The sequence below is a fragment of the Gobius niger genome, assembly GCF_951799975.1.
Source record: "Gobius niger genome assembly, chromosome: 16".
Classification (NCBI taxonomy): Eukaryota; Metazoa; Chordata; class Actinopteri; order Gobiiformes; family Gobiidae; genus Gobius; species Gobius niger.
In genome coordinates this window covers 30,543,694-30,557,301 of record NC_136867.1, presented here as the reverse complement: position 1 = coordinate 30,557,301, position 13,608 = coordinate 30,543,694, and the positions used below count along the sequence as shown (strand labels likewise).

The 13,608-nt window shown below is 47.6% G+C and overlaps 1 protein-coding gene across 2 annotated transcripts in view; it reads right to left on the bottom strand.

Moving 5' to 3' along the window:
- Positions 1–5,751: 5,751 nt before the first annotated feature.
- The window catches only part of mdga2a (MAM domain containing glycosylphosphatidylinositol anchor 2a), a 47,391-nt gene continuing 39,534 nt past the window's right edge, over positions 5,752–13,608 (bottom strand). For both annotated transcript variants that reach the window (XM_079574117.1, XM_079574118.1), the window contains 6 exons: positions 10,965–11,142; positions 10,858–10,878; positions 9,314–9,646; positions 7,588–7,718; positions 6,086–6,185; positions 5,752–6,008 (listed from right to left, as the gene is read on the bottom strand). In XM_079574117.1, the coding sequence (XP_079430243.1) occupies positions 5,917–6,008; positions 6,086–6,185; positions 7,588–7,718; positions 9,314–9,646; positions 10,858–10,878; positions 10,965–11,142 (855 nt within the window). In that variant the 3' untranslated portion in view covers positions 5,752–5,916. The remainder of the gene's footprint in view (positions 6,009–6,085; positions 6,186–7,587; positions 7,719–9,313; positions 9,647–10,857; positions 10,879–10,964; positions 11,143–13,608) is intronic.

Below are 13,608 nucleotides of genomic sequence, written 5' to 3'. Positions count from 1 at the left end.
TGTTGAGTTTTTGTTGAGTTTTTGTCACATTTTTGTTGAGTTTTTGTCACATTTTTGTTGAATTTTTGTTGAGTTTTTGTCACATTTTTGTTGAGTTTTTGTTGAATTTTTGTTGAGTTTTTGTCACATTTTTGTTGAGTTTTTGTTGAATTTTTGTTGAATTTTTGTCATTTTTTTGTTGAATTTTTGTCACATTTTTGTTGAGTTTTTGTCATATTTTTGTCGAGTTTTTGTCACTTTTTTGTCGCGTTTACATCCTTGTTTTCTTCTCATTTTTTGTGGCTGTTTTGGTGCTTTTTCCCCAAGAAGCTTTTTGATTGGGGTAAAGCCAAACTGGAGAAAATGGGATCCGTTCAGGGTTAAGGGGTTAAACTGGAATCGTTTTTTCCCGGGGATTAAGGGGTTAAAGATTTTTTTTTTAAATAAAAACACTGATGTGAAAAAACAAAGTAAACAAATATATTCGTGAAAAGTTGATCTGAGGCCGACGACGTTCAGGAAACAAACATTTCCTTCACACAATTTTAAACTTGAGCCAAAATCTGACGAACTCCAGCTTCAAAACAACCGTTAAAGAGGATTTTAGGGACTTTTCGAGTTAGAACCAAATGAGTTCATGAGCAGGTCGTGTTTTAGGGAGAGACACTTTGCAAAGTCGCGGCAGACACGAAATCATTAAAAGCTTTACATCTGATTTAAACATTTCTTCACTTTTACTCAGAAAACTTGAAACTAAATCCACCGAAGCCGACGCTCGACTTTGCAAAGTGATTCTCGATGTTTTATGGCTTCATTCGTCACAGTTTCAGATCTTCTTAAATTATTGAATCTTAAAATCACGTTAAAAATCCGTGGTTGAATCGGGTTCTACACAGAGGAGACAAACGAGGACACGAGGACGAAGGACACGCTCTTATTCTGAAAAGAAAAGACTTCCCCGGAGTCCAGCAGGAAGTGCTTTTACTCCTTTAAACGTTTGTAAAAGTCCGCTTTGTTTCGATGGCTTCTGTTCGTCTCCACAGTTTCTGCATAAAGAGTCCGATCAGTCCGGGAAAGGCACTTCCTGTGGGTTTCACAATAAAAGTCTCTGTGTGCAGTACTGCAGATAAAGGGGCGGGACATTCGCGTCGCAGGTTTCAGTAGATTTAAATGTTTCAGTGTTTTTGAATGTGCTTCGATGGAGCTGGAACCAAACGCAGCCGCCCCCACATGAGCCTGTAGAGGGCGCTGTAGTCCCTAAACCGGCCTTAGAGGGCGCTGTAGTCCCCACACCGGCCTGTAGAGGGCGATGTAGTCCCCACATGAGCCTGTAGAGGGCGCTGTAGTCCCCACATGAGCCTGTAGAGGGCGATGTAGTCCCTAAACCGGCCTTAGAGGGCGCTGTAGTCCCCACACCGGCCTGTAGAGGGTGATGTAGTCCCCACATGAGCCTGTAGAGGGCGCTGTAGTCCCCACACCGGCCTTAGAGGGCGCTGTAGTCCCTAACTCGGCCTGTAGAGGGCGCTGTAGTCCCCACATGAGCCTGTAGAGGGCGCTGTGGTCCCTAACTCGGCCTGTAGAGGGCGATGTAGTCCCCACATGAGCCTGTAGAGGGCGATGTAGTCCCTAACTCGGCCTTAGAGGGCGCTGTAGTCCCTAACTCGGCCTGTAGAGGGCGATGTAGTCCCCACATGAGCCTGTAGAGGGCGATGTAGTCCCCACATGAGCCTGTAGAGGGCGATGTAGTCCCCACACCGGCCTTAGAGGGTGGTGTAGTCCCCACATGAGCCTGTAGAGGGTGTTGTAGTCCCCACATGAGCCTGTAGAGGGTGATGTAGTCCCCACATGAGCCTGTAGAGGGTGATGTAGTCCCCACATGAGCCGGTAGAGGGCGATGTAGTCCCCACATGAGCCTGTAGAGGGCGATGTAGTCCCCACATGAGCCTGTAGAGGGTGATGTAGTCCCCACATGAGCCTGTAGAGGGTGATGTAGTCCCCACATGAGCCTGTAGAGGGTGATGTAGTCCCCACATGAGCCTGTAGAGGGTGGTGTAGTCCCCACATGAGCCGGTAGAGGGCGATGTAGTCCCCACATGAGCCTGTAGAGGGCGATGTAGTCCCCACATGAGCCTGTAGAGGGTGATGTAGTCCCCACATGAGCCTGTAGAGGGTGGTGTAGTCCCCACATGAGCCTGTAGAGGGCGGTGTAGTCCCCACATGAGCCTGTAGAGGGCGCTGTAGTCCCCACATGAGCCTGTAGAGAGCGGTGTAGTCCCCAAACAGGCCTGTAGAGGGTGATGTAGTCCCCACATGAGCCTGTAAAGGGTGATGTAGTCCCCACATGAGCCTGTAGAGGGCGCTGTAGTCCCCACATGAGCCTATAGAGGGTGGTGTAGTCCCCACATGAGCCTGTAGAGGGCGATGTAGTCCCCACACCGGCCTTAGAGGGTGATGTAGTCCCCACATGAGCCTGTAGAGGGCGCTGTAGTCCCCACATGAGCCTGTAGAGGGCGATGTAGTCCCCACATGAGCCTGTAGAGGGCGATGTAGTCCCCACATGAGCCTGTAGAGGGTGATGTAGTCCCCACATGAGCCTGTAGAGGGTGATGTAGTCCCCACATGAGCCTGTAGGGGTTAAAGAGTCCGCTCCTGGCACTTCTTTCACACTGCATTATGTGACTTTTGTGCAGAGTAAAGTATATAATATAATATAATATAATATAATATAATATAATATAATATAATATAATATAATATAATATAATATAATATAATATAATATAATATAATATAATATAATATAATATAATATAATAATAATATAATATAATATAATTATAATATAATATAATATAATATAATAATATTTGTGCGTAAATGACCTTTCGTGACCCTCGTCCACATGGACCAATCGTCTCGCTCAGTCGTGCAGCTCCGCCCCCTGGATGCAGATATACCGGACACTCTGGGTTTACTGTGTGTTTGTGCTGAATGTTAAATGTGATGAAACGATAAAGAATCTAAATGACGTCGTTGCTCTTGGTCTTTAGGCTTAACTTTAAAGGGATTTATCTGATTTTAACCTGCTCTTTTATTACATTCAGGATCTTCTTTTCTAAGGCTTATTTTACATATAAAAATATATTGTTTTTGGCTGGAAAAATACTTACATTTATTATAATAATTAGTTTCCTTGTATTTGTTTTTCAGCAGGAGATTCAGATGAAGTTTGTCTGATTCTGTTTTTATGCAGATTAATCTTAGTTTGTTTAATTTCTCTGTAATTCCTGAGGCCAATTCACACGAAACAAAAACTGTCCCAGAGTTCAGAGTCTCTTCAGACGGTTCGGTCACTGAAAGGTCAAATACGCACAACTGTAAACCTTCTGCTCCGCTTTAAAAGTTCCATAATGCGCCTTTAAACAGAAGCGTGTGGCGTTTGTGGCGTTTGTGGCGTTTGTGGCGTTTGTGGCGTTTGTGGCGTTTGTGGCGTTTGTGTCGGTTTGTGGAAGTGAGCGTTAAAGGGCTGTGTTTTATTTATTCCACCTGGACGTGTCCGAGTCTGTTTGAGCCTAATCTCTGCAAACGCATTATTATTATTCACAAACTCCCACAGAGACTTTAAAGTCCAGATGACGGTTTTTAGGATTCACTTATTTCTCCTCAGGTTAATGGATAACAGTCCAGTCAGTTTTAACCAAAGAAAACGGCCCTAAAGTTTAGTCCCTTTGTAGCCGCTGTGTCTCCCACAGAGGAAACCACGCGAATAAACTGTTCTTTCAAAACTTTTCCAAATGGTTCCATTTTTTTTTTTTTCTTTTCAATTCTTTAAAAAAAATCAAACATTTTCCAAAAATGTCCAAACTTTCCCAAAAAATGTCAATACTGTTCTAAAAACGTTTTAAAAAAAAAAGCAAAATTTTCCAAACTTTTTTCTACTTTCAAAACTGTTTGAAACTTTTTCCATTTTTTCCATTTTTTCAAATGAATTAAAAGAATTGCAATTTTTTCAAAACTCTCCCAAAAGTTTTCAATACTGTTTCAAAAATGTTCAAAACTTTTCCAATTTTTTCCAAAAATTTCCAAATTTTTCAAATTTTTCCATTTTTTTTCTTTTCAATACTTTTTAAAACTGTTCCAAACATTTCCAATTTTTTGAATTATTTTTCTCCAATAAAAAAAAAAACGGAAAAAAAAAAATCTAATAATTGGGAAAAATCTCCTGACTTTCCTAAACAGTTTCCAAACTTTTGTTTTTACTACACTTTTAATTGTTTCAAGCATTTTCAATTTTTTCAAAAGAATTTTTAAATGTTTTCAAAACTGTTTCAAAAATGTTTAAACATTTTGAAAACTTTTCCAATTTTTTCCAAAAATTTCCAAATTTTCCACATTGTTCCATTTTTTTAATTTCAAAAACTTTAAAAAAAATGTTCCAAACATTTCCCATTTTTAAAATTATTTTTCTCCAATTTAATTTTTTTTTTTTTTTTTTGAAAAATTCAAAAAATTGGGAAAAATCTCCTGACTTTTCCAAACTTTCCAAAATCTCTCCACTTTTTTTTTTTTCACTACACTTTTTACTAACTTTTAATTGTTTCAAGCATTTTCAATTTTTTCAAAAGAATTTAAAAAAAGTTTTCAATACTGTTTCAAAAATGTTTAAACATTTTGAAAACTTTTCCAATTTTTTCCAAAAATTTCCAAATTTTCAAAACTGTTCCAATTTTTTTTTCTCAAAATTTTTAATATTTTTCAAATTATTTTTTCTCCAATTTAAAAAAAACAAATTTCAAAAAATGAAAAAAATTGGGAAAAATCTCCCGACTTTTCCAAACTTTCCTAAACTGTTTCAAACTGTTCTAAATTAATTTTGTTCTGAGACGGACTCCCACAAAGGAAATGCCCATATTAGGATTACAGCGTCATCTCGGCCACAGCCTTTCCTGCTACACGTGGACACCAAACCTGTTGGAGTCACTTCCTGGATTAACATAACGAGAGTTTGGGCAGTTTTGACTTTGAGTTCAAACTGATCTGCTCTGAAACTCAATAATGAAAATGATCCAAACTGACTCTGACTGTTTGAAAACCGCGTGATTCAGACTTTAGTGAAAAGAAGAAGCTCTAAATAAACCGGTTTGTGAAGGATTTGACCTTTTGAGCGGGTCAGTAAAGAAGTCAGAATATTCCGTCGTTCTAACTCAGTGAGAGGTTTTTTTCCAGCTCTTTTCTCGCTCGGCCTCGTGGGGCGGCAGCGTTGAGTCTCGTGTCCCGCTCAGACGAGGCGCTCAGGCGAGGCGGCGTTGAGTCTCGTGTCCCGCTCAGACGAGGCGCTCAGGCGAGGCGGCGTTGAGTCTCGTGTCCCGCCTGGCGAGGCGGCGTTGAGTCTCGTGTCCCGCCCCGGCGAGGCGGCGTTGAGTCTCGTGTCCCGCCCCGGCGAGGCGCTCCGGCGAGGCGGCGTTGAGTCTCGTGTGCCGCTCAGACGAGGCGGCGTTGAGTCTCGTGTCCCGCTCAGACGAGGCGGCGTTGAGTCTCGTGTCCCGCTCAGACGAGGCGGCGTTGAGTCTCGTTTCCCGCTCAGACGAGGCGGCGTTGAGTCCCCTGCCCCGCTCCGGCAAGGCGCTCCCGCGAGGCGCCCCGGCGAGGCGCTCCGGCGAGGCGGCGAGCGTTAAAGGGACGTCTTCTTCTGGTGATGCCCGAGCACCGGGACGCGGCGAAGGAGCCGCACTAAACCCTCTACGAAAGGCCGGGCGTGCAGTTCCTCGTGCAGTTCCTCGCGTGTCCTGCAGGGGGCGGCGTGTTTCGTTCCAGTTTCTCTTTGGTCGACTCGGGGGCGGGGGTTTAGAGAGATCCAAGGCTGTGATTGGCTCTGTGTGCGAAGGGGGCGGGGCTCAGAGGGAGGGACGCGATTGGCGTTTCGTGGCGGAACGGGGGTCACCTCTCTCGGCCAATCAGAGCAGCCAGAGTCAGGGACAGGCTCAGCGTCCATATATGGAGAGGAGGGGGCGGGGCCAGAGAGCGCAGATCTGAAACAGGAAACGACATCAGTATGAGCAGTATGAACAAACGCCCCCTAGAGCCGGACCTCGGGACGGTGACTCACTTTTCGGGGGCGGGTCTTTGCACTCTCCTTCCTCGATGGAAATGTCGTCGATGGCGATGTCGCCCTCGATCCCGGCGCCGCGCACGCCCTCGATCACCATCTGCAACGCAGACACAGACTTTAACCATCACATCAGGCAGCGCAGCAAAGCCTTCACTGATGCTAACGCTAATGCTAATGCTAACGCGAATACACACGCTAGTGCTAACGCTAATGCTAACGCTAATACGCACGCTGATCCGCACGCTAATGCTAACGCTAATGCTAGCGCTAATACGCGCGCTAACACGCACGCTAATGCTAACGCTAGTGCTAACACTAATACGCGCGCTGACACGCACGCTAATGCTAACACTAATACGCGCGCTAAAACGCACGCTAATGCTAACGCTAATACGCACGCTGATGCGCACGCTAATGCTAACGCTAATACGCACGCTGATGTGCACGCTAATGCTAACGCTAATATGCACGCTGATGCGCACGCTAATGCTAACGCTAATACGCACGCTGATGTGCACGCTAATGCTAACGCTAATACGCACGCTGATGTGCACACTAATGCTAACGCTAATACGCACGCTGATGCGCACGCTAATGCTAACGCTAATACGCACGCTGATGTGCACGCTAATGCTAACGCTAATACGCGCGCTAACACGCACGCTGATGCGCACGCTAATGCTAACGCTAATACGCACGCTGATGCGCACACTAATGCTAACGCTAATACGCACGCTTATATGCACGCTGATGCGCATGCTGATGCGCATGCTAATACGTACGCTACGCCGCATGCTAATACGCACGCTAATACGCGCGCTAACATGCACGCTAATGCTGATGCGCACGCTAATGCTAATTAATTAGCATTAGCAGCCCTTGATCACCATCTGAAACACAGACACAGACTTTAACCATCACATCAGGCACCGCAGCAAAGCCATCACTGATGCTAACGCTAATGTTAACGTTAATACGCACGCTAATACATACGCTAATACCTTTAATCAAAGTTAAATAAAGTACAGACGCATTAAAGACGAGGAGGAACAGCAGACGACCTTCATCCACACAAACTCTCTTCCTCAGCTGCTCCGGTGAGGCTGAGGTTAAAGGTCAGAGCTTTAACCTCTCATGTTTCTTTTATGATCATAGTAAACGGAGCAAAGGACTTTTTAAAGAGCGTATGAACGAAGGAAGGCGTGAACAGGTGAGAGAAGCTCTTAAAGGGGAGGGACTCCTCCCTGTGGTCTTTATCTAGTCTGTGGGCGGAGCTGAACCTTTGTGTCGCTGACGAAGCCTTTTGGATGAAGAGGCAAAATGTTCGACAAAGTAAACTACAGAGAACAGACGACTACTCAAGAACCTTCATCAAAACCTTCTTAGTTTCCATCTGACTAAAACAACACTGCTTTGTACCAACGATCATAAAAGTCATTAACTGTACGATAATGTGTTTGTCGATGGGCGGGGCTTCGTCGATGGGCGGGGCTTCGCACCTGGAAGGCGGAGCTAGGCTGGATGTTGACTCGCGCTTGTCTCCAGCGGTCGCCTTGGTTCCCGTTGAGGCTCCAGACCTGAGTGTCGGTCGGAGACGGAGACTTCTGCCTCAGGAACACGACCAGAGAGCCTGAAGGACCAGAGGCACGAGAAGATCAAAACAAAACATCTAGAATGGAAACGGGATCGAAATAAACTAGGTGTTAGCATCATGTGTCATAGCAACGTGATGCTAACTTCCTGTAGGGCAACGGCTTTATTTTATCAAAGCAAAAACAGGTACTTACTGATGTGCTCCCGAACGTGTGGAGTCAGTTATTAAGCGTTAATTAAGTCAGGATCAAACAACTCGGAGCCGTGCGTTAGACGGTTATAATGCATTATAAGCTAGCTAGCACAACGAGCTCAACAGCTGCGGTGGAGTCGCTCACACCTGGGCCCCCCCAACTGAAACTTTTATGTTTGACTTTACTAATCCAGACAAAGATGCTTCAATGCAGGATCATTTTATGTACGTCTGAAAATGATGAATAGCCTTAACCGTTTTCAATAGAAATGTAAAGCTCAGATGTTATTAACCTCTTAACTCCCACCTGAACCGAGCACATTTTCTCCAGTTTGGTTTTTCCCCAATCCAAAAGCTTCTGGAAAAAAGCTGTGAAAAAAGCAACAAAACTGAGACGAAAACAATGATGGAAATGTGACAAAAAAGTGACGAAAAATTGATGAAAAAGTGGCAAAAATGTCACAAAAATGTCACAAGAAATTCACAAAAAATGGAAGAAAAAATTACAAAAATGTGACAAAAAAAAGACAAAAACGTGACAAATAATGAAAAAAATTTGATTAAAAAATGACAGAAATGTGACAAAAAAATTACCAAAATGTGATGAAAATTTGACCAAAAATAAATAAAAAAATGTATTGAATACATTGAATGTATTATACCCAACAAAAAAATGATGTACGGTGGGGGCGACGGTGGCGCAGATGGTAGAGCGGGTCGTCTCGTGATCGGAAGGTCAGGGGTTCGATTCCCACCTCCTGAAAGTGCACATTGTCGTTGTGTCCTTGGGCAAGACACTTCACCCACATTGCCCCCAGTGTCTGCGTACATTGGTGTATGAATGAGAGCATGAATGGGTGAGTGGATCCTTGCTGTAAAGCGCTTTGAGTGCCTAATGTAGGTGGAAAAGCGCTTTATAAGTTGAGACCATTTACCATGTACGTCTGAAAATGATGAATAGCCTTAACCAATAGAAATGTAAAGCTCATATGTTATTAACAGTAGCTAACCTAGCTGCTCACTCTGCTCTACAAACATTTAGCAAACACTAAATCCATCTCATACGTTCCTGTCAGTCACTAATTACGCCTTTATCTGGTTCAGCTGTGTCAGGCGTTGCTACGGCGACGCCACAGCGGAGTGACATCCCAGTGATTTAACTACCGGACTACGTGTGCGGTTACACCAAAATAATGCACCAGCCAATCAGAATCCAGTATTCATCCAGACCATTCACCATAACTAAGCGTTAATTAAGCGTTACTTACTGATGTTAATTAAGAGTTAATTAAGCGTTACTTACCGATGTGCTCCCGTACATGTGGAGTCAGTTATTAAGTGTTAATTAAGAGTTAATTAAGCGTTACTTACCGATGTGCTCCCGTACATGTGGAGTCAGTTATTAAGTGTTAATTAAGTGTTAATTAAGCGTTACTTACCGATGTGCTTGCCGTACATGTGGTAGTAGAAGGAGAAGCAGTAGGCGGGGCTGTTGGGCGGCGCGGGCGCGTTGGGGGCGGGGTTTGAGCTGGGGGCGGAGTTGAAGGTGGGCGTGAGGAGGCGGGCCTTGTCTCCGGGGACGCGGGGGCGGGACGTCTCGATGTACAGGTAGTGCCCGCCCTTGTCGCCGCGGTGATCGGCGCTGGGCCCCGTGTTGGGCGTGTACTTGGAGTCACGTGACGCGGCGCTGTGCCTCGTCCAATCGAACGCGTCGCCTCGGTCCTGGCCGCACTGGCAGAGGGCGGGGTCTTCGAAGCCGCAGCGGAACTGCCCTGGAACAAAACAGGGAGTAAGAATACTGCAGTGAAGTACTCGAGTATGAGATATGTACTTTACGAGCAAAGCTAACTGTGGGCTAGCGCCACTTAAACAGTATTTACAGATAAACAAATGATCTCCGTTGTGTAACTGGATGAACGATATCCCTCTGTCCCTTTGTCTTTTCTGTCAGCGTAGGATTTACTCTCACGGGGAATTAATGAGTAAAAAACAAACATGTACGACACCTGCAGCGGCGCTTACGGCCTCTAGGGGCAGGAGTTACTTAGTACTGCTTTAACCGCTTAATTCCCACATGAGCTTTACCCCAATCCAAAAGCTTCTGGAAAAAAGGTGTGAAAATAGTGACAGAACTGAGACGAAAACAATGATGGAAATGTGACAAAGAAGTGAGAAACCATTGACAAAAAAGTTAGGAAAAATGTCACAAGAAATTGACAAAGATTTGATTAAAAAATGACAAAAAATTGACAAAAATTAAATAAATAAAAAAAGACAAATATGTGATAAAAATTTGACAAAAAATGACAAAAAATGACAAAAAATGACAAAAATGTGACAAAAAATGGACGAAAAAAATTAAAAATTAAAAAAGACAAAAATGTGAGAAAAAATGACAAAAAAGTTCCAAAAATGAGTTGAACACCCACAAAAAAATGATGGAAAAAAATCTGACTGAGGAAAAAGATCCTCTCGGTTCAGGCGGGAGTTAAGAGGTTAAAGTGCGTCAACAAATAAAAAATAGCAACCACTGTAAAAAAGAAAAAAAGAAAAAAAAGTCACCGTGCAGAAGATTTTGAAACATCCAAATGTGATCATACTAAAGAAAATATGAATAGATTTGAATTCAAATAGATGTTGTGCCCACCCCTGTTTAACGCTTATACTGAAAACTCCAAAACTACCTCAAGGGACAAATTACCCCGTGTGACAAATAGCCCCGGTCAAATATTACTTCAATAAAAGCAAAACTATCTCAGTAGTATTCGCGGTAGAAAGTACTTAAGTGTTCAGTCCAAATGCGTTTAAAAAGCGGTTAAATATAACAGTGAAAAACCTTCCAAATGTGGTTGAGTAAAGTGTGGGGTCTGCGGATGACGTCCCGGACAGTAAAGTACAGTAAAAGTACAGTAAAAGTACAGTAAAAGTACAGTACAGTAAAAGTAAAAGTACAGTAAAGTACAGTAAAAGTACAAGTACTCACTGAGGTGCGGGTTTACAGGAGCTGAGGAGGGACAAAACACTCTCGTTAGTTTAAATCTCAGCCATGTGACCAGGCCCCGCCCCCCCCGTGCCGTGATTGGCTCTCACCCGTGTAGGCGATGATGCGCTCGGAGGCGTCGCCCTCGCCGAAGCGCGTGATGGGCGTGAGCCTCACCAGGTACGACTCGGGTTTGACCAGCTCCGTCAGGTTGTGGCTCAGCAGCGCCCCCTTCTGGATCGGAGAGTCGATGGTGATCTGCTGCTCCCACCAGCGAGTCTGGGAGAGCTGCGGGGCGGGGACAGGGACAGGGGCGGGGACAGGGGCGGGGTCAGGGGCGGGGACAGGGGAGCACACAGGTGAGCTCACGTCTCCATAGCAACCATTCATCTCCGTCAGAGAAATATAACATTATAAAAATGCAATGATTTACTGTATGAAGGAGCGAAGAACCCGGTCAGAGTCAGACGGTTTAGTCCCGCCCCTCATCTTCCTGTCCCGTCCCTCATCTGTTTGTCCCGCCCCTCATCTGTTTGTCCCGCCCCTCATGTTCTTGTCCCGCCCCTCACCTGTATTTCCCGCCCCTCACCTGTCTGCCTCGCCCCTCATGTTCTTGTCCCGCCCCTCACCTGTATGTTCCGCCCCTCATCTTTCTGTCCCGCCCCTCACCTGTCTTCCTCGCCCCATCTTTCTGCCCCGCCCCTCACCTGTATGTCCCGCCCCTCACCTATATGTCCCGCCCCTCATCTTTCTGTCCCGCCCCTCATCTGTATGTCCCGCCCCCCACCTGTATGTCCCGCCCCTCATCTTTCTGTCCCGCCCCTCATCTGTATGTCCCGCCCCTCATCTGTATGTCCCGCCCCTCATCTTTCTGTCCCGCCGCTCACCTGTATGTCCCGCCCCTCATCTTTCTGTCCCGCCCCTCACCTGTATGTCCCGCCCCTCATCTTTCTGCCCCGCCCCTCACCTGTATGTCCCGCCCCTCATCTTTCTGCCCCGCCCCTCACCTGTATGTCCCGCCCCTCACCGTTCTGTCCCGCCCCTCTCCCCTCTGCCTGTAGGCCACGATGCGGTCCACAGAGTCCGGCTCCGCCCCTCATGTTCTTGTCCCGCCCCTCACCTGTATGCCCCGCCCCTCCCCCCTCTGCCCCGCCCTCACCTTCATGCTCCGCCCCTCGCCTGCCCCGCCCTCACCTTCATGCTCCGCCCCGCCCCTCACCTGTCGGAGGCCCAGCCTGTAGGCCACGATGCGGTCCACAGAGTCCGGCTCCGCCCCTCACCCGTATGCCCCGCCCCTCACCTTTCTGTCCCGCCCCTCACCTGTCTGTCCCGCCCCTCACCTTTCTGTCCCGCCCCTCACCTGTCTGTCCCGCCCCTCACCTGTCTGTCCCGCCCCTCACCTGTATGTCCCGCCCCTCATCTTTCTGTCCCGCCCCTCACATGTATGTCCCGCCCCTCACCTGTATGTCCCGCCCCTCACCTGTATGTCCCGCCCCTCACCTGTCTGTCCCGCCCCTCACCTGTATCTCCCGCCCATCACCTGTATGTCCCGCCCTTCATCTGTATGTCCCGCCCCTCATCTTTCTGTCCCGCCCCTCATCTTTCTGTCCCGCCCCTCACCTGTATGTCCCGCCCCTCATCTGTATGTCCCGCCCCTCACCTGTATGTCCCGCCCCTCACCTGTCTGTCCCGCCCCTCACCTGTCTGTCCCGCCCCTCACCTGTATGTCCCGCCCCTCATCTGTATGTCCCGCCCCTCACATGTATGTCCCGCCCCTCACCTGTATGTCCCGCCCCTCACCTGTCTGTCCCGCCCCTCACCTGTCTGTCCCGCCCATCACCTGTATCTCCCGCCCCTCACCTGTATCTCCCGCCCATCACCTGTATGTCCCGCCCTTCATCTGTATGTCCCGCCCCTCATCTTTCTGTCCCGCCCCTCACCTGTATGTCCCGCCCCTCATCTGTATGTCCCGCCCCTCACATGTATGTCCCGCCCCTCACCTGTTTGTCCCGCCCCTCATCTGTTTGTCCCGCCCTTCATCTGTATGTCCCGCCCCTCATCTTTCTGTCCCGCCCCTCACCTGTATGTCCCGCCCCTCATCTGTATGTCCCGCCCCTCATCTGTATGTCCCGCCCCTCACATGTATGTCCCGCCCCTCATCTTTCTGTCCCGCCCCTCACCTGTATGTCCCGCCCCTCATCTTTCTGTCCCGCCCCTCATCTTTCTGTCCCGCCCCTCATCTTTCTGTCCCGCCCCTCATCTTTCTGTCCAGCCCCTCATCTTTCTGTCCCGCCCCTCACCTTTCTGTCCCGCCCCTCACCTTTCTGTCCCGCCCCTCATCTTTCTGTCCCGCCCCTCATCTTTCTGTCCAGCCCCTCATCTTTCTGTCCCGCCCCTCATCTTTCTGTCCCGCCCCTCATCTTTCTGTCCCGCCCCTCATCTTTCTGTCCAGCCCCTTATCTTTCTGTCCCGCCCCTCATCTTTCTGTCCAGCCCCTCATCTTTCTGTCCCGCCCCTCATCTTTCTGTCCAGCCCCTCATCTTTCTGTCCCGCCCCTCACCTTTCTGTCCCGCCCCTCACCTTTCTGTCCCGCCCCTCACCTTTCTGTCCCGCCCCTTATCTTTCTGTCCCGCCCCTCATGTTCTTGTCCCGCCCCTCATGTTCTTGTCCCGCCCCTCACCTGTATTTCCCGCCCTCACCTGTATGTCCTGCCCCTCACCCCTCTGCCCCGCCCCTCACCGTTCTGTCCCGCCC